Raw genomic sequence first — 21,454 nt, forward strand, 5'->3', positions numbered from 1 at the left:
ATCATCATCTCTTTCTCTTTGCAGGAACTTGCGGAAGGAATGTTTTCTTCCCCTCTGCCCTTTGCCCCTTCGCTAAGACAGGATTTAGAAAAGATGAATGGCCATATTTCATCTCTCTTTCCTTTTCATTCTGTACCCACCACATCTGTCTATCTTTCTCTTGTGAGTCCATCCACTAGCTTGAATCAAGCTGCCACATCTCATGCAAAAGTGTATTGGGGCATGCAAGGTTTAATGACTCATTATGTCATTACAACTGCATTCTATTATGTGGGAGGTGCTGCTTGTAGATCACCGCTCTTACTCTAAGGAATTCAATACAAATGTGTCAGATGCTCTTGGAATATGATGTGTTCACAAAGTAAATCAGTGTTGTTCATTCAGGGCTTATCACTCATTCCAGTTCCTGTTTATGTTTCACACTTCCCCACTTCCACACATTTCCCAGTGTCATTCCAGAAAACACTACTAAACTGTACAGTTCTCTGGTCCTCCAGGTCTTAAGTCTGGGGTCCCATTCCAACCCAGTTGCTTCCAAAAACCAACACTAAGCATTCCAAGAATCATAAGGCTTAAATGAATGAATGAGGTTAGTATACAACCTAGCCCAGTTTCTGACACTCGAGATGACTCATGGGTTGTGTGTTCGGCTCTCTTTTGGGGGGGGGGTGGGGCAGGGTGGATGGCTTTCTGCGGTCATTATGACATCGTGATGCTGGCCGAAAAAGAGGTTGAAAAAGAGGTGCTGATCGAGTTCAGTTGAGCTATGTATGGTTGAAAGGTTGAGTCTCCAGGAGCATAGTTTTTACACAGATTGGATGAATAGACTTCAAGGCCCAGTTGCCTTGTATTATGTAACTCCTCACTCCCAACTCTACCCTTTGCCCACTCACCTGCTGGCCTGTGCTCACAATTTGCAGAAATACACGTATGTATTTCATCATTGTGTAGCTTTTTGGGATGAAGAAAAGTGATGTGCACAGAAAGGGCAATACCTGGGCACTTTCTCATGTTTTATCAGCTGAAGGAGAACCCTATCGAGCATCGCCGGCATCCTAACTGCATTTTCTTTATTCGTAGAGAATGGAAAACACCTTATAGGTGAGCACTTATTAATAGGGCACACCATCATCATTTTGCATAAAAGGGCACAAAATATTGTTCTTTCCACGAGAAGGACAGCCATTCTTTTATGGCCGCTATAGAAACTTTAGGGCATGGAAACACAAGGGCAGGGGCAGAAAAAAACGAGGCCTTGGAGCGAAAAACATGCTTGGGGATGGTATATATTGCCTAGTTGAAGTGCACCCTTATCCTATGATCCCACCCTAGCAGGCTGGTAGACCATGAGCAAACAACAAATATGCTGGAACTTGAAACTTTATGCAAACAGTTAATGATGCATGAACAGTCTAAACTGCCCAGTCTAAACTGCCTTGTTAGATTAGTCAGCAACAGTGGTGACACAAGACCTTCAGGGCAACATTTGCCAGTTAGGCACTTTGAATCTGTGTGTAATTCTGCTGGTGCTGAATGTGGACACCAGACTGGATACCAGATTGCTAAAGCTGCTGTCCTGGAAGACCGAACTGCAAATATTAAATGATCCACACTGATAGTTAATAAAGAATTTGAGATCAACAGATTTAGATAGTTTAGTCTGTAGTCTGTATAGTGACCCAGACCACAAGGCCTGAGACTGGTGAACTCTGCTTCACACATATCACAGAGCATATAGACGAGGCTATCACTGAGGCTCAGGCCTTCGCCGGTTGGCGGAGCATTCCGAAGGGCGCAGGTCTTCTTTCTGGTCCATATAGGGTTCGTCTGTGTTGGGCAGGAATGCAGGAGCCGTAATAAGAAGCATTTTGTGGGAATTAGTGCGGAATCTCAAACACGCCGCACGGCTGCTGTTTACACCGTAAATTCGACCAAGCACACCTGAGGCAAAGGACAGCGCCCGGCCTCCTCCACCAGCCCAGCAGATCCCTAATTCGCCTCCCATCACTCCATCCAGCATCACTTGTCTTCAATGGCTCGACTGGACTTTTGGAAGAGGACAAACCCAATTCTCAATTCTGCGCACTGATTGGTCTAGAGGGTCACAAGACAGACTGTTATGACCGGGTGCTCATTGCCTTATAACTCCCTGTAAAATCAAATATTTCTCTTATCATTTATCACTCAATCTATCTCTCTTTTCCTCATAAGAAAACACTATGGCCTTAAGTTTACTCCTCTCCCTTACTCCTTCACATTCTCTATGCCTGTACAAGTTCTTTCATCACGCACTCTTTAGACAAAAACATTCTGAGACTGCTCATCTTTACTAGAACCATTTTATATATAGATTATGTATAGATCACCCGGGACATGGCTTTCAACTTGTTCCAAGGAGGGATCTGAGCCTGCCCTTATAGGCCTAACAAAGGTCATACTATATTTTTTAGAATAGGGATGGTATACCATTTACCCCCATTCAATTGTTTTAAAAAACATTTATATTGCATTAAGTAAAAAGTTTAATCACTTAAGACAACAACAGCGAAGGAAAATAAACTAACATAAAATGATCAAATAATGATTAAAAATAATAAAAATAGATAAACAGTTAAAGTGTAAAACAAAGATAAAACATGAGGATGTTAAGTACAAAAACTATTAATATTAGATTTATCAAGAAAATGATTGATTTCGGATTTAATAACAGTAAATTTAAAAAAATCAAAATTATTTGTTTTTTTACATTTTCCAACACAAGTTTGATAGACATTTCTGTGTTTTTAAAAACATCTGATAATGATTTCTGTTACTTGAAAGTTCTTAAAAAATGAAGTGGGAAGGGTTTTTTTTGTTGCATTTTTGAGAATTTAGTTTTTTTTTGGGGAGGTTGCGTAGGGTTACATGCAATAAACAAATGGATAAAATGTTCCACATTTTCATCTTTCTGTATCACAAATGATTCTTGTCAAAGCTCCCTATTTGCTTATTTTCCTCGTCTGCCGAAATGAAGCTAAGTGTAGAAATAGTTTAATAGTTTTTATAATAGTTTTTATATGTGAACTAATGTCATCTAAATACCCAGTGGTGTTGTGTGTGTAATTTAAAAGACCTTACAGGGTTCCAGGATTATGTCATTTTGACTGTTAGATATTTTACATGGTTCTTCTGAATTCTGAAACCTGATGAAAAGCTTCTGGATGCTAAAGGTACACTTGCAATGGACCAGAGGGACGTCTGAAGTCCGCAGGCCACTTCACAGCAAACGCAGAATACCAAGACAATCAGTACTCATTCAGAGTCTTTGTTATTGAAGATGAGAGCATAAATAACCTACTTGGCAGATCAGTAGCCCAGGCAATTGGACAAGTGAAAAGAATTCCCCATGGGAGCAATTCTGGGGAAGAGTTTGGCCTGCTTAAGACATAGCCAGTGAAAATTAGAGTATGCCCAACCCTGTGAAGTTCACACAGCTTAAAAAATTATCATAGCACTCCTAAAGCCTGTAAAGAAGGTACTAGAGAGAATGGAGGCTAATGACATCGTACAAAAGGTGACCAAATCAACAGAGTGCTGTGCACCCATGGTGCCAGCTTTAAAGAAATCAGGAAAAGTATATATCGGGACAGACCACAAAAGACAAAACAAAGCAGTTAAGGGAGAGAGATGTGTTCTTTTAACAGCAGAGAAAATCATTGCTGACCTAAGTAGCTTCATAGTTTTTATTCTTTATTAGACGCAGCAGCAGGGTTCTGTCAAATTTTGCTCAACAAAGCCAGCCAAAAACTCACAACAATTATAACAGCCTTTGGCAGATACTACTTTACACGTCTGCCTTTTGGGCTTACAAGTGCCCCTGTCATCTTTCAGAGAAAGATGGTAGAAACACTGGAAGGGGAGTGTCTTTTTTAATGGATGACAAAATTACTTGTAGAAAGGAGGTGACAAAACACAATTAGCACTTACTAAGTGTGTTAGAAAGGTTGGAGTCAGCCAGTCTCAAACGGAATGCTGAGGCAGAGAAAGTTGAACTTCCTAGGCCAAGTGATCAATGCAATTAACAATTTCTCTACCAGAACTGTCAAGGAGTTCAAAAGGGACTGGTCTGGTCAGCAATCTGGAAAAGTACATCTCAAGACTAGCCTCAGTCTGTTAACCATTGTACGAGATAAAGAACAGCTCACAATGTCTCCATCTGTCACACATTATGACATCCACAGGCAGTTTCTGTCAATGCAAGTAGTTATGAAGTTGGAGCTGTGCTGATGCAGCTTGATGGACAAGGTTGGAGAGCAGTGGCATATTGTTCAAGAGGTTTAAGTGATGCCGAAACCAGATATGCCTAGATAGAGAACTTGGCAGGTGTTTGCTTGGGAGCTTGACTTCACACATATAACCTCTAGTCCACAGACTCCACAAGGAAAAGTGCATGCAGAAAGAGTCGTTTAAACAGGTCGTTTATATCAAAAAGATCTTCTACTAGCTCTTACGTGCTACTGAGCCACACCATGCCAACACTACAGGTGCTACAGGAGCCCAGCTGAACTACTAATGGATCGCAAGATCAGTACCACCTTAAGAGAAAAAAAAACAAGCCTACTACTACAACAGACACCACGGAGCGAGATGTTTACCTCCATTGCGACCAGGTGACAATGTCTTGACTAAGCTTGATGATCATAAGTTATGGCCAACACCCCCAAGAGTGACCAAAGAAAGAATCACACCAAGGTCCTATATCATTGAGAGACAGAGCACGGTGCTACATTCAGACGTAACCTTTAAACTGTGCCATCAGCACCACCAAAAGTCACTACTTCCACTCCTAGGCCTGCCTCGGACAATGTCTCTGACCAATCAGCAGACACACCAACAAGCTCAGAGGAGAACCCTTCTGTCCCGAGGTGAAATAGAAGTCAGTCTGGGACGACCCAGACTAGATCTGGCAGAATTAGTAGACCTGTAGTAGTAGTCCTTGCTTAGTGGGAAGGAAGAGAAAAATATATTTGTTAAAAAGGAGAGTTTCTAGGACAGGTTACATATGTTTCTGTGAGTTTTAAGTAGACATTCTTTACCAGTGACCTAAATTGTATTTGATGTCATAGAAGGTATTGTTCAGACAAAGCTTGTGAGTGTTTTGTGAATATGCGTGTTGCAGTAGGAAAGTATTGGGATGCAGAACTGAGAGCATGTGAAGAAGTAGTGCAGCTGGGATTTTCTTTGAGATAAAACTAATATAAAGAATATAAAGAAGCATCTGCAAGTGTCCTCAGTTTATTACAATTCTTTCTTATTTTCCTCACAACACACTCAAAGACATTGTTGGCTGGTGTAAAGTCTGCATCTTTCAAACTTCATCCAAGGCTGTGAATACTATCTGTAGATAAGTAGCTAAAACTACACGCCTTACACTCTCTCTCCCCCTCTCTCTCTCTCTTTCTCTCTCTCTATTTTCTACACCACCAACGTTTTACCAGAAACACATTTGCTAACTAGCTGAATGGGGGCCATTTGCATGGTGTAACTCTTCCAAATTAAACTATGTTTTAAAAATCTATTTTTCAACTCTAAGCCGAAGATGGTTACAAAATTCATGTAACATTTAATAATCATGTTTAAAAGCAATTCCACTAAGCACTTTGACTTTCAAAAAAGTGTTTATTTTAAAGAATTGGTTGACTGCATGTTTAAATAATTGATATTTATGACAAAAGAATCACTCCTGTTACTGTCACTCATTCCAGTTACTTTTTATGCTTTGAGTAACAGGAATTAGTTTTTAGCAAAGAATTAGCAAAAAAACGAAAAATAGCAAAATGGTGGCTATGGTAATAGCATGAGGACACGAAGCACATTCTAGTGGTTTTCAAAAAAATATAAAGTTGAAATATGAAGAAAGTTGCTTCATTGTGCCAAGTGTAAAGTTTAGGGCAGTGGTGTTTATGGTCTGAGTTGTTTTTCAGGAGTTAGGCTCAGCCCCTTAGTTCCACTCTAATACTTCAGGATACCAAGTACATTACATACAATTTCATGCTCTCAAATTTGGGGACTACCCCTTCCTGTTCCCAAAAGATTCTGCACAAGAGCAGAAAACAAGGTCACAAATGCATTTCTAGAAGAATGTTTAAAAAGTCCCATAAACATACTACTAAAATTTGTTGAAAGAGTTGTAGTTCCAATGCTACAAAGTGTGGGCCAACACAATATTAAACCCTATGGATTAACATTGGGATGTCACTCAAGTTTACATGTGTACAAAAAAAAAAATATATATATAGTGTATCTGCAGGTCACAATCAGAGAACTTTAAAATAATGTAATTGTTTCTTGGCCTGTGTTTAATCTCAGCATTTGCCCACAACATTGGCTAATATAAATTTAGCAAAAGATGGAAAAAGACTCTGGATTCCAGACCTCCAGTCTGAGCATCTGGACACACACTCAGCAAATGAATTCCAGAGATGTTCCATTAGAAAGTGATGAGCAGAAGGAAAATGCCTATGTGCTGCCTCACACTGTAATATCTCAATTGGTAGCCATGGCACAGCTGTTCAGAGTAAATCAGTTCCATATTTGAAAAAATAAGAGGGTATTTTTTACTCTACCTTTGTGCCAAACGGTGATCCTGTGTCTTAGTGGGCTTCCCCTGACCCGAGGACTGTCACACATCAGCTCTGATGGAAAGAGACATTTTAAGTTAGATGTATGAAGTGAATACAACAGTCAGATAGGAACAAAATTGTACCATCCTACTGCCCTACATCTGTTTCTGAAACAGCTCTATAATTCAGCTCAAGGCCATGCCACTCTTTATTGTTATAGATAGATTGATATCTGCTTTGTGCTAGGAGCCAATCGGGTTAGAATGTCGCTTCACCGCGTCATAACTCATTTGCATAGAGTTGAGAAAAATTCATCTCCGTGTCGCTTGTTGCTCTGTCGCTCTGTCGCCTCTCGCGTGTCGCGGCGAAAAATCGCGCCCTGCCATAGGAAATGAATGGTCGCCTGTTGCTTTGTCGCTTTCCAGTGTGAACGCAGGGTAAGTGTTATATGGTGGTAACGGGCCATAGAAAAAAGCAATTGTTTGTAGACTAAATCAAAGAAATGGTATGAAGTGGAGGTGGAGTGGAGCTATAGCAGAGTGGAGGTGTGGAGTGTATGTAGTGTAGGTGGAGGTGTGGAGTGGATATTGAGGTGTGGTTGTGAAGGTGGAGCAAAGGTTGTGTGGAGGTGTGGAGATAGAGGTGCAGTGGAGCAAGGTTATAATAGTTTTGATTTTCTTATTATAGTTTAATTTTATTTCGTTTTCACTTTTTCTCCTTCAATTCAATTTTAGTTAGTTTTAGGGTGGGTTTGCTAGTTTTAATTATTTTTTTTATTAGTGCTTAGGTTTAGATAGTTTTTATTAATTCCAGTATTAGTTTTAGTTTTTTTGCGAGGTGCAGGCAGAGGCGGTTCTTTAATTAGGCAAACCTAGGCATTTGTCTAGGGCCTCGACCAAATCTGTCCTCCATAGGGGCAACCAAATCTGATCATCCCAGCTACAGTAAATACACCAAAAACAATGCTAATTTGTTACTTATGTTAAGTAAAGAAAAACATATTTCTATAAAAAAACAACAGAAATATCAGTAGAATACCAAATGAATGTCTAAATACTAATTGTCCAAACACACATGTCCCCCTCCGTTGCTTGCATTGAGCTAGTCCATAATATGATGACGTGGCAATGTGCCACACAACGTGTTTAGCAAACACTGGTAATTTACACTGATAGTAAATGAACACAAGAGTGTTACTGACCAAAATAAACGCTTTTTAGGAGAGATACAAGTTAATATTTATGAGACAATAGCTGACAACATCTGTTTTAATGATGTTAATAAACATCACTGTGACAGCGCTAGTCGCAGTTTCACCGCAGCAAAGGACGAGGACGTGAATCACTTATCTAACCAGCCTTTACTGATTTCTGCTCCAATAACCCTTTCAATAACCTCCAATAGCCTTTAATAGTCTTCAGCAGCCTTTAACAGTCTAACCTTGCAGCCGTGGTGTGTTTTAAACTCCGTAGTTATAAACATCATGAGGTTAGCAGCGCGCTAACTGACCTGTTTATAATGTAATCCGAGCAGTGACTCCGTGACAGCTGCTCTAAACTGCTGCTGTTAGATGAACTGTAGAGAGCTGTATTATCCGGTTAGTGGGGTTAAAACCTTTATTACACAGAGAAATTTAAGAAAAATGTAAAAAAAAATACGTATTTTGGCTAAAAATCGGCCGATACCGATACAATGCCGATCGATCGTTCCATCTCTAGTTATTTGGTTTATGTGTGTGTTTCAAGAATGAGGGCCCTTTGTTTATATTTTGCCTAGGGCCCCAAAATGGCTAGATCCGCCCCTGGGTGCAGAATTTAAAAAGGTGTTATGTAATAAAACCATAAAAAATCAGTTACTGTGAAACAACCAACTGTCCACAAAAAACTTTAACAGTCTACAAGCTAGTAGCCTTAAGTGCAAAATATATGTAAAACTGCTGCTTAAAATAGCCTATAGAACACACATGAACATGACACAACATCACATCAAAGAGCTCAATCTGATAAAACACATAAACAAACTCAGAAACCCAATAAACTCCACAGGTTTCTTTCTTTTTTTTTTTTTTTTTACCAAAATTATTAACTCAAATATAAAGTACAAAATGTACACCCGGCACTAGATACAGATACACAGATACAGCTTTATACCATATTAGGGCAGAACTAACTATGCTGTACCTCACATATATAACTTCAAAAAGTAAACACAGCTGCCTGAAATACAGTTTGTTTAGAATGTGTGAGTGAGAAAGTGAATATATGTATGTGTTTGGGGTGTTTTGTTCTAGTTCAGTTCCGGTTAGTTACCGTTTTTATTTCTTTTAATTACTGTTTTCATTAGTTTCAGTTAACAAAAATGTTTTCTCACTTTCAGTTTTTGTTATTTTGTTTGTTTTCGTTAACAATAATGACTTTTCTCTGAACAATACATCAAAGACTCCAATTCCCAGCATGCATTCACAGTGGACTTCCATGGCTCTGCTTAGCACGTGATGCTACAGCGTTCCCGTTCCCCAGATACAGATTCAGTTTGCTCTGTTCACTGCGGACTATTGAATCTAGTTATTTATCTCTTCTTCAACGCGTTTCGTTTATTTATTGCCTTTGTTACCTACTTGTTTTTGTTTTTGACTACTGATTTTTTCTGTTGCTGAACTTAAAATTATTTTTATCTGGTTTCAGGTGTGATTTTTCAATTGCACACTCCTTTTACTTATCACAGGTGAGTTTGAATGAGCATTACATGTTTGAAACAAAGTTATTTACCCTCAGTTTTGAAAAGGTGCCAATAATTTTGTCCGGCCCATTTTTGTGTAAAATTATGTCAAATTTGCCTTTTTTCCTCTGTTTTTTTGTGTTGTTCCAATACACACAAAGAAAATAAACATGTGTATAACCAAACATGTGTAATTGCAATAAGTGGAGAAGTGGAGGTGGTAGTGTGGAAGTCTAGAAGTGTAGATGAAGGTTTGGAGATGGTAATGTGGAAGTGAAGAAGTGGAAGTGAAGGTGTGGAAGTGTAGAAGTGGGGGTGGAGGTGGTGGTGTGGAAGTGTAGTAGTGGAGGTGGAGGTGTAGAAGTGGAGGTGAAGGTGTGGAGGTGGTAATGTGGAAGTGTAGAAGTGGAGGTGAAGGTGTGGAGGTGGTAATGTGGAAGGGTAGAAGTGGAGGTTAAAGGTTTGGAGGTGGTGGTGTGGAAGTGTAGAAGTGGAGATGAAGGTGTGGAGGTGTAGAAGTGGCGATGAAGGTGTTGAGGTGGTAATGTGGAAGTGTAGAAGTGGAGATGAAGGTGTGGAGGTGGTGGTGTGAGGTGTAGAAGTGGATGTGGTGGTGTGAAAGTGTAGAAGTGGAGATGAAGGTGTGGAGGTGGTGGTGTGAGGTGTAGAAGTGGAGATGAAGGTGTGGAGGTGGTGGTGTGAGGTGTAGAAGTGGAGGTGGTGGTGTGAAAGTGTAGAAGTGGAGATGAAGGTGTGGAGGTGGTGGTGTGAGGTGTAGAAGTGGAGGTGGTGGTGTGAAAGTGTAGAAGTGGAGATGAAGGTGTGGAGGTGGTGGTGTGAAAGTGTAGAAGTGGAGATGAAGGTGTGGAGGTGGTGGTGTGAGGTGTAGAAGTGGAGGTGGTGGTGTGGAAGTGTAGAAGTGGAGATGAAGGTTGTAATGTGGAAGTTTAGAAGTGGAGGTGTATCCTCCGTCCACCTCCCCACTTTTTGTCCTTTGGTAGGAAATTGTCGGGTGATCTATCAGTGTTTACGACTGAAATTATGGCAATTTTATTGGCACTACAATGGGCTGAGGAGGTCTGCCCTATGCGTCTGGTAGTTTGCTCAGATACTTTATCTGCTCTCCAGAGTGTTCAAACCGGTAGATCTTCTTGTAGACCTGATTACTGGAATTGTTTCAAACATTGTTCCGGCTTCAAATGCAGCGATTCTGTGTAAATTTTCTATGGGTCCCAGCCCATGTTGGAGTGGAAGGGAACGACATAGTGGGCTTGCAGCCAAGCAGTGTTTGAAGCGGCAGATATTGGCATCCCTCTGAGTAAAGCAGAGGTTAAAGCTTTTAAACGCCTTCAGGCTCTGTGGCAGATAAACTGGGAGCAAAGACATCTGTTTTTTGAAGGGGTTGCTTTGCTATGGGCTGGGCATGGAGTTGGTACATAAACAAGTTCTGTTGCTTTTGAAAGATATTGGGTTTATTAATTTAATCTAAATCTCTCTTTTCCCTATCTTAATGTATTTATGTATATGTTTATTATCATTATAATTAGTATTATTGTTCACTATCCTGAAGTCTCCCTTTGCGCCACAGCTCAGTAGGTGGCGGTAATGCGCCTGTAGTTGGTACGCCATCCGCTAATAATACGAAAGAAGAAGAAGAAAGAAGCTGGTGATCCGGACTAGCTTCAGACTCCAGACTCCGGGGCTCGGTGAGTTTCTGTGGGGTTTATTGTGGTTACTCTGGGGTTGACAGCGCTGCAGTGTGAGCTCTATACTGAAACATGGAGCTACACAAAGCCCTGCTGCCCTTTTCTTCACCTCAGAACCAGGAGAAACGCGGGCTGCGCTGTTAGCTTAGCTGCTAACAGGCTAACGGCCTGTGAACAGAAACACGGCGGATTCAGATAGACAAGTTACTGCTGCAGTATTTCACACTGATCCATGATTAGTTTAGTTATGTGGTTTAATTATCTGTGTAAGAGTTCTGGTAGAGGAGCTCCTGTGGGCTGCCCGGGTTTACTGTACTGGAAGCATCCATACATACATCTATTTAGCAGTTTATAAGAAACAGTTGTATATATAACTTACAGTACCAGTCATCGCTTCTCATTATTTTTCACATTATAGATTAATAACGAAAACAATAAAAAACTATGAAGAAACGCATATGCAATATTTAAGTAAACAAAATAATTGTTGAAGTGAAAATGTTTTATACTGCAGATTCTTCAGTATACCTCTTACTTTGATTCCACTTTTACCCACTGCCGGGATAATTCTCTCAAGTCACTTCATGAGATAGAACCTGGAGTGGTTTGAAACTCTGGTTTGAAATGGAATTTGAGTGTAATAAAACATAATAACAAGTACAACGTTTTGTGGAATAATACATTCACATGTACTATGCATTCAGTGGGGAAAATACATTTTGGTAAACTCCCAGTTTTCCCCCTACAAAGAATGTAATTTTTCTGTAGTTTTTTTATTTAGGTTCACTTCAATTATGAGAGACAGAATCTAAATAAAATCCAGAAAGTCACATTGCATGATTATAAACAATTAATTAGCATTTTATTGCATGAAACAAGTATTTGGTATGATAGGAAAATAGAACTTAATGTTTGGTAAAGAAACCTTTGCTTGCCATTACAGAGGTCAGATGTTCCCTATATTTCTTGACCATGTGTGCACACACTGCAGCAGGGCCCACTCCTCCATACAGATCTTCTCCAGATCTTTCAGGTTTTGAGGCTGACGCTGGGTAACATAAAGTTTCAGCTCCCTCCAAAAAATGTCTGTTGTGTTCAAGCCGGAAGACTGGCTAGGCCACTCCAGGGCCTTAAAATGCTTCTTACGGAGCCACTCTGTGCTTTGGCTGTATGTTTTCAGATCATTGTCGTGCTGAAAGAGCCAGCAATGACCCATCTTCAATGCTTTTACTGAGAGAAGGTTATTAAACAAAGTCTTGAGTTATGTGTATGTATATTCATCCTCCCTTTAATACAGTTCAGTCTTCCTGTCCCCTGTGCAGGAAAACCCCTCTAAATTTTGATGTTTCCATCCCCATGCTTTAAGGTTGGGACGGCGTTCTTCGGGTTGTACTCATCCTTCTTCTTCTTCCTCCTCCTCCAAACACGGCTTCCCTCCTTTTGGATCATCCAAATAGTCACTGGAGAACTTCAAACAGGCCTGGATATGTGCTGGCATGATCAGGGGATCTTGCATGCCCTGCAGAATTTTAATTCATGAAGGCGTAGTGTGTTATTGTTGTTAATCTTTGAGACTGTGACTAGGTCATTGACCAGGTCCTACCTTGTTGTTCCAATCATCGATCCCACAAGATGAGATCTTTCATGGAGCCCCAGGCCGAGGAAGATTTACAGTCATCTTGTGTTTCTTCCATTTTTTAAATAATTGCACCAACAGTTGTTGCCTTCTTGCCAAGCTGCTTGTCTTTTGTCCTGTAGTCCTTCCCAGCCATGTCTACAGTTTTATCCCTGGTGTCCTTAGACAGCTCTTTGTTCTTGGTCCTGGTGGAAAGTTTGGAGTGTTGATTAAGTGTATGGGCAGATGTCTTTTATACAGATAACAAGTTCAAACAGGTGCAGTTAATACAGCCACCATAAAATTAAATTGAATTGACTACAGGTAATGAGTGCAGAATAGGAACTTATTAATGAAACAATAACAGGTATGTGGGAGCCCAGAATTCTTGCTGATGGTAGATGATCAAACACTTATTATAAGCAATAAAATGCTAATGAATTATTTAAAAAATAATACAATGTGATTTTATGTATTTTCTTCAGATTATGTCTATCACAGTTGAAGTGTACCCTCAATAAAATTACAGAGCTTTCCATTTTTTGTAGGTGGGAAAACTTGCGATATCAGCAGTGTATCAAATACATTTTTTTCCCCGCTGTATATATCTCAGTATATCGTAATGAAATGATCATAAATGTATCGATCATATTGTATTGTGTCAACATATGGTGTTTTTTTAGGCCCTCTAAACTCCCAAATTCAGATGTCAAAAAATACATGCAATTACGTCATATTGTGGATTACTGAGTAAGAATTACTCTCAGTGGTGGTAAATGGAAGCAGACCTCCAAAAGCTTCCCCATAGTTAGTACATTTGATTGCATTTGCTTTTGATATCTTTTCTTTATTAATTGTTAACGTCACTATTTCACAGGTGTGTTGACTGACAGCTTGCAGAGAGCAGAGTGAACCTCACCCTGCAACATGGTTTGTAAATTTTATATATATTATATATATTTATATATATATATATATATTTTTTTTTTTCCTATCATATCATCCCTGTCATATCACTGTAACTAACTGCGTTCTACATGCATGTATCATTGTCTTTAGGGAGAGAGAAAAGGAGTCAACAAATACTACCCGCCGGACTTTGACCCTGCTAAGGTGAGGATGGCCTTAATTCTTCAAGTTCACTCCGTACATGAATTAAAGAAACAAAAGATCAAATTGGGTATAATCTGTAATCTGCTGTCTGATTCTCTCACTCTGCAGCATGGCTCCATCAACGGTTACTGGAACACTCACCCCCTGCGGGAGAGAGCCAGGAAACTCTCACAGGGCATCCTCATCATCAGGTAACGCAGAAAACTGGGGCTAAATGCAACCTGTAACAGATATTAATTGGCCATTTACAGAGGTGTCAAGTAACAAAGTTCAAATAATTTGCTACGTTACTTAAGTAGAAATGTTGGTTATCTATACTTTACTGGAGTAACTATTTTTCAGCCGACTTTTTACTTCTACTCATTACAATTTTACACATTTTATCTGAACTTTTTATTAATTGCTTTTTAACAATAGCATTGTTTTCATTTCAGCTTCTAATAGAAAAAAACCTATCCAGATAAATATTTCCATCCAGATAGAGTGAATGTGATTGTGGTTGGATACACACTATTTGTTTATACTTGATCCATCTCACCTGCCGACGTCACGCACCACACTCCAGCAAGAACATAGCAGACGTATGTAGCCTAGTATGAAGATGATTCTTGCAGAGACTCGAGAACTCAAACATTCACACTAAGCTACTTTAATATATTTACATTGTACTAAAGTACAATTATTTTCATTGGGCATGTATGCAGCTGAAACAGAGAGTCTAGTGCATCCAAAATTGATCAACATTACCATTTTAATATAACATTTATAGTCTATTATGACTTATGATTATGATTATGATTAGAAAAATGTGTTATGGGGAGGGGGCTAGTCTTTTGTCCTTAACGTCATTTTTCCTATTAGGCTTGAGTTGGTACTTTAACTTCTACAGAAGTATTTTAAACTCTACTTTTTATACTTCTACTTGAGTAATGAATGTGAAAACATTTTACACCTTTGGCCATTAACAAGAATTAGACATTGGCAACAGTGTGCTGCATCACGGAACTAATATGTAACTGAAGATAGCTAAAATAAAGAGCCATTCATTTCTCTGACTAGACTGCAGTGCTAGCATAAACAATGTAGGCTCATAAACACACTGGTAAATATGGTAAAAAATATATTTAAAGAAATGTTTGAGATACACAATATGTATCATACTTTGTGTCCAGGTTTGAGATGCCCTATAACATCTGGTGTGATGGCTGTAAGAATCACATAGGCATGGGTAAGCATCTAGACCTTCAACACAGGCAGGAAAATGATCCAAAAGTAACACTCTTAATATCTCTAAAATGTATGTTTATCTTTTTGGAATGTGTTTTAGGGGTCCGATATAATGCAGAAAAAAAAAAGGTGGGGAATTACTACACTACACCCATATATAGGTAAGTCAGACCCATGGCATATTCAGACAGGATGAATAAATCGTTGTTTTAATTTAGCAAATACAGTTAATGCTGTTGGCTGAAGGCCTGAGCTGCATCATTTTCCTCCAAACTCAGGGCTGCTAATGCTGCTAGTCTGCTTGTCCACTTTGGATAACAAAATATATCCATTTAATACCTAGATATAAATGAGCTGAATTGCCCCTTATTTGTTATTAGCATAAACAGATTATCATAAAGCATACAAAAGGATGTAAACCACAGAATGCAAGTATACAACTGTTTATATTTGGATGTTTAATAAACTCTCCTGACCCTGCTATCCACTCACTGCACTGAGGCGGAGACTGGTGGACTTATAGTCATGGCAAAAAAAAAAGTTTCTTTTTTTTTGACGAGAAGAGAACTGGTTTGAGAAATAAAATAATTCATTTTCTGGAATAAATTGGTGGTGGGGGTGGACTACAACACCATAAAGTAGCATTATGACTAGCTATGGCAAGCTAGATTAGATTGTGCAACACAGCAAAACACCTGTGTCAGACAACAAAATAAAATATTATGTTCAAGTCCAACAAGAAGCTGGTCAGCTTACTGCTTGTTTGGTAACTACCCTTTACCCTCTCATAGCTCACGCCAACAAGTAAAAGCCACATATATTTATTCTCGTCCGGTCCCTCTAGCTGTAACTGTAATTAAATAATAAATCCGCAGGAAAGCGCTACATCTGAACTGAGAATCACTGAGCAGCTAAAGCTTACTATCTTATTATTTGCCTTTTGAAGCGCTAACACTGCTTAACATCACTAGACTGAAAGTGTTTTCACCCCTCTGAACACTTTATTGATCCACTGTGAAGAAGAATAATGATACAATTGTCTGTTGGTTGCGCACGGCACACATACATTAAATAGCCTGATTTCAGCTCAGTGTAGCTGGATCATGCATAAGGGACATGCTGTTCTGTCTATTACACCTCAGTGGAGTGGTGCAGTGATTGTGAAACTTAATTTTTGTTCCTTAAAAATTATGAATTATCAAGTAAGCCCACCTTATGTCCTTTTAATTCCTGGAAACAAGTGGATTTTATTTTTAGCTTTTTCTGAGCAGGATTACTCGCTAGTAGTTAATGACAGGTCAAGTGCACACTGGTAAGATAGCTAACCAGGTATTATAAGTTCCTATAAGTAGCCTATAGATCTATATTTAGGCTTTATGCACATGAGTAATGAAGCCTAGAATGACAAGTTAGCTTCAGTGTGGTAGATCAAAAACCAAATATGTTTTTCAGAGCATCCATTTAATGTAAAGTACAGGATGATACAGCTCATGTAGGTCACGATGACATGTTCCTTGGTGTGCTCACTAAACTGCAGTCTGAAACCACTCTGAAATCAAAACTGAACATATGAACTTTGTTTCAGACTGTGGTCCAGACTTTCAGGTGTGAGAACGATCTATGTCATAAGTAAATGTTTCTTGCATGTCGTGTGTGTGACCCTAGGTTCAGAATGAAGTGCCACCTATGTGTGAACTACATAGAGATGCAGACAGATCCAGCCACCTGTGACTATGTGATCGTGAGTGGAGCCAGCAGGAAGGAGGAGAGATGGAACATGGCTGAGAATGAACAGATTCTCACCACTGGTACAGACACACTGACACTCAAACGCAGAGAGTTTGGATAATACTGTAGCTATGGCTGACATCTTCTGTTTTTTGCCTTTGTGTCTCTGTTTCAGAGCACAGTGAGAAGGAGAAACTGGAGACAGATGCAATGTTTAAGCTGGATCATGGTGGAAAAGACAAAGAGAAGCTGCGTGCAGCTATACCTTCCCTCACTGATCTCCAGGAGCACCAGGCTGGATGGAAGGATGACTTTCGGCTCAACAGCTCCCTCCGCAGGAAGTTTAGGGTAGGTTAAACCCCACCAAGCACAATATAATAGCCGCTAATCACAGCTATCACAGTGCCGTAAACATATTTGCCCCTCTTTAGATTTCTTTTTTTAAATGTGTTTATTTATTTTTTTATTTTTCATATTTACATTTTTTTAGATTAACAAACAAATTTTAATATCAGACAAAGATAACCTGAGTAAATATACAAAGCAGTTTTCAAATGATGATTTCATTAATTAGAGGAAAAAGCCTATTTAAACCAACCTGGCCCTATGTAAAAAAAAAAAAAAGAAAATTGCCCTCTAAACCTAATCACTTGGTTGTGAAACCTTGGCAGCAAAAACTGTAGTCAAGGGTGATAACTGGCAATGAGTCTTTCACAATTTTCAGAATTTTGGTTCTGTTCTGTCACTTTGGAGGGTTTTTTCGATCATGAACAGCCTGTTTAAAATCATGACACAGCATCTCAATCAGCCTTTGACTTGCCACTTTAAAACCTTTATTTTGTTTTTTATGAGCCATTGTGATGTGGTAAAGTTTACCCAATTACCGTAACCCATAGGACATTAGGGAGTGTTTTTAGTTGTGTGTTCTTAACTCTTGGTCCTTCCTCTAAGAAGGTTGGGGGTCCAAATGGTTCTGAGCTAAAGGAGCTGCCTGTTTTAAGGATCCACTGTGTTGGGGAGAGAAGGGGGTTCCCTTCTTATTCTTTAAACCAGGGGTGTCCAAACGTTTTTGTTGGCGGCCAGAAGGAGAAATATACTTGAAGTCTCTGGCCACACTCTGTAATAAAACAATTAATGAAATATACCACTTTAAATAATACTTTTTTCCTGATTATTTCATTTACACACCATTTTACTTGACTAACTGTCTTTATCTTTAACAGTGTTGTGTAAACTAAGATTTTTTAAATTGATGTTTAATTTCATGATGTCTCTTAATATTAAACTTCTTAATTATGGCAACATTTAGACTCTTTGCCCCGTTTTTTGCGCTAGAAATGCGCACCCTCTCCGCTTTTAGACTCTTTGCCCCGTTTTTCTGTGCTAGAAATGCGCACCCTCTCCGATTCTTTGGCCCGTTTCTGACACCTAGCGTTCAAACTTTGAATCTCACATTATAAAAACCTGCTTAACAGCGGGCCAACTTTCATCTCTAAAATACCTCGCGGGCCACTCCAAAAAAGGAAACGGGTCGCAGTTTGGACACCACTGCCTTAAGCTTTCATTTGGAATCTTCATTTATGTGGTATGAATTAATGCGCTAAGGATAGTTTGCGCGTTTACTTGCAATTCCATACTTTACCACATGGTCTCCCTAATTCCCGTTCTCTCCACTGTCTTTTGAAGGAATACGGGCGCCTCAAACTTTGCTTTAATGTACGCTCATTCTTGCACACCGTGAGTGAAAAAACGAGCAGTTTTTATTCATTTGCCACTACTGATGTCTTTTGTCTGTGTCAAAATAACGGTCAATTCTGTGTTTCAGACAATTGTCTTTAAATCATTTTATATAGTATCTTTACCATATTGCTCTAACCTAACTACCCACTCTTAAATGTTTTTGCTGCACTCTTCTCAGCCTTAATCTAATATCTTTTTGTTACCTGCCTTTGAACTTAGGACGAAAAGAAAGCAATATCTGAAGAAGAGGAGAAAGACAATGCTGTGAGAAAGAGGTTGGGTTTGTCTATCCCTCTGGTACCTGAGAAAGAAGAGGACAAAAAGCTTGCATCTCTTCTCACCTTCCAGAGCCCTGACTGTGAGTACTGGATGTCTTTTATTTATTATATATTTTGTATATTAACTGGGTTGCTTTTTGTGTTGTTTTCCTTTTAACCACAAATTAATTTAAGCAGCCAAGATAATTGGCTTAAATTCGTATATTGTTTTCAGATTTTTGATTTTCTGTGGTTAAATATAAAGCTGTTTGAAATTGGACTTTGTCCCCGTTTTAATTTAGGCCATATCTGTTTGTTATTTTTAGAACTTGTTCACAAGTTTATAGTAAAGCTTTAAAAAAAATATTAAACCTCATATGAAGACAGACTCTTTCTCTTTCTGCAGGTCTGACTTTTTTACTCATCTTTTGGTCTGCTCTTGGGTTGAACTCACTAGCAACAGTCTGGCATTTGTTTTATTTCTCAATATGTGTCTGGAAAGTGGAAATCACGATTGATTTGTAATACATTTGAGATCTTTTTCAATCTCTTTAGACTGTGCCTCTACACCTTCCTTTCTGAAGGCTTTGAATCTGGTCATGGAAATCCATTGCACTTAAGCCATATAGCAATAAGAGCAAACCAAACTAATGGCTGAAGTTTAAATAAGACAGACTTCTTTTGTATCCTCTCTGAACATGGTCTAACTGTCTACAGTTTAATGTGCTCAAGCTCATTTGAAATAATAATACTTAAGATTTCAAAAAATAAGTTTTTTTTTTTTTACACAAGAAAAGTACATTTCTTCAGTTTAATGGTTTTGGTTTCTACTTCTCTCTTAGTATGACTTTTATAAAGATGAAATGTACAGATGTTTGAATATGTTCAAAAAGACAAAGATTTTAATGAAAAACCAAGCATGTATTTGTGAGGCTTATAAGTGACTTTACAAAAAAAAGTCTCATTCACACCTTTTCTCCTCTCGCTCTCTCTGTCTCTCTCTCTATCTCTCTCTCTCCCTTTATCTTGCACTCTCAGCATATGAAGACAGACAGCAGTCCAAGAGGCAGCAGATCTCATCTCGTTCCTGGTTTGGCTCATCCTCCGCAGCACCGGGGGGCACTGTGGGAAATCTTCTGCAGAAACTTGGCCAGCAGGGCAGAGACGCCGCTGCTGCCAAAGCACTGAGCTACGCCCCAGCCAGCCCACTAAACCTGGTCCGCAGGAAGTCAGATGGCAGCAGCACAACGTCCAGCAGCCCCAGCCAGACCCCGTGTTCTACCTCCAGCTCCAGCGATTCCCATTCCCTGCCTCTATCAAGCCCAAACACAAACACTCCTGACACAGATGACCCAGAGAGAGAGAACACACACAAGCAGAGCAGCTCCTCTCCACCACAGCCCACAGAGGAGAGGCAGGACACTTGTTCAGAGAACATTCAGCCCCGAGTATCGGACAATAGCAACAAAGCCAGCACTGGAATATCGTTAGTAGCAGACTACAGCGATTCAGACTCAGACCCAGGGCAGTGAGCACAAAACTCATTTGTGACTGGACTCACCAATTAAACACAGATCAGCATGAGCACTGTGTATTCATGTCGTGTGTCACTGGACAGTACACAGTCTTGAATGTCTGCCTTATTTTTATAAGCGTGCATGTTTTTCTGACTCCCTACTGAACAGTTGAAGCTATAAATGTGTGTTCAAGCTTGATCCCTCTTTTCCCTACTAAATAAACAACAAAAAAATAATCTAAGCACTGTATGATGTACTAAATATTTGGCGACCAAAAATATTTGTTCCAAAACCCGTTGGTTCTGCTGTCTCAGCTAAATATGGAATTATGACTACTGTTGAGAAATGCAGCCCTGTCACATTGGGAAGGTCCAGAGGTGTGAGGGCAGTGTGGTGTGAGCGTTTTTTTTTTTTTTTTTGAGAGATAATCCTTGTAAATGTTTATTGAAGGGAATAAATTGACAAAGGGCCCTGTTAACTTAGGTACAGTCAGTTGTGAGTATTCTCTAATAAAATAATATATGTGGAATAAGTGATCAAGAGCAATGTACATCTCATTATTAAGGTTGTACAGGAGTTTAGTGGAATGTCTTTTTAAATCATCATTCAAAAAGTATGACCCAAAGGCACCCATCTCAGAGAATCACTCAATTATCTTCGAAACCATGCAACCATATTAATGAGCATTAATACATAAACATTTTGTTTCAAACTTATAGCGCCCGCCATAATTATTGGCACTCCTGCTTAAGAAGTGTTTTTTGGCTTCTAATTTATCATTATTATTTTTTGTTTTATTACTATTTATATTTTTAAATAATATAGGACAACAATGCAAATCTAAGATTTAAATCAATTGCCTTTATTTGGTGGGGAAAAAAATCACACATTAAAAAAAAAATAATCTTTTAATTGAAATCATATGTGCCACAATTACTGGCACCCCTGGTGTCAGTACTTTGTAAAACATCCTTTTGCCAACAAGACAGCACTTAATCTTCTCTTATAACTCTTCACAAAAAAAGAGAAACCAGAAGGAGGGATATTCCATTATTCCTTTTTACACAACCTCTCTAAATCATCCTGGGTCTTCTCCTATAGACTCTCCTTTTCAGCTCACCCCACAGCTTTTCTACTGGGTTGAGGTCTGGGGACTGAGAAGGCCATGAAAGGAGCTTGATTTTGTGCCTTGTGAACCATTTTTGAGTAGATTTGGCCACATGTTTTGGGT

General features: G+C 39.2%; 1 protein-coding gene across 2 annotated transcripts; it reads left to right on the forward strand.

The window, feature by feature from the left end:
* The first annotated feature begins 10,917 nt into the window (after window positions 1-10,917).
* On the forward strand, window positions 10,918-20,759 carry yju2b (YJU2 splicing factor homolog B). Of its 2 annotated transcripts, none has more exons than XM_007236026.4 (10): window positions 10,918-11,026; window positions 13,519-13,571; window positions 13,701-13,754; window positions 13,863-13,945; window positions 14,927-14,982; window positions 15,082-15,142; window positions 16,647-16,789; window positions 16,885-17,057; window positions 18,669-18,807; window positions 19,745-20,759. In XM_007236026.4, exons 2-10 carry the CDS (start codon window positions 13,569-13,571, stop codon window positions 20,236-20,238), a joined length of 1,206 nt encoding a protein of 401 aa, XP_007236088.2. In that variant the 5' UTR covers window positions 10,918-11,026; window positions 13,519-13,568; the 3' UTR covers window positions 20,239-20,759. The 2 variants fall into 2 exon arrangements, with proteins under 2 accessions (XP_007236088.2, XP_022521119.2); XM_022665398.2 differs by lacking the exon at window positions 10,918-11,026 and adding an exon at window positions 13,370-13,391.
* The last annotated feature ends 695 nt before the right edge of the window (window positions 20,760-21,454 follow it).

Source organism: Astyanax mexicanus, chromosome 23 (assembly GCF_023375975.1).
Source record: "Astyanax mexicanus isolate ESR-SI-001 chromosome 23, AstMex3_surface, whole genome shotgun sequence".
Classification (NCBI taxonomy): Eukaryota; Metazoa; Chordata; class Actinopteri; order Characiformes; family Acestrorhamphidae; genus Astyanax; species Astyanax mexicanus.

What these genes read in the sequence shown, in the direction of transcription:
- yju2b (XM_007236026.4), top strand. An exon ending in CGGACTTTGACCCTGCTAAG is followed by an intron (nt 13,755 to 13,862) that starts GTGAGGATGGCC and finishes CTCACTCTGCAG; the next exon opens with CATGGCTCCATCAACGGTTA. An exon ending in CCCTCCGCAGGAAGTTTAGG is followed by an intron (nt 17,058 to 18,668) that starts GTAGGTTAAACC and finishes CTTTGAACTTAG; the next exon opens with GACGAAAAGAAAGCAATATC.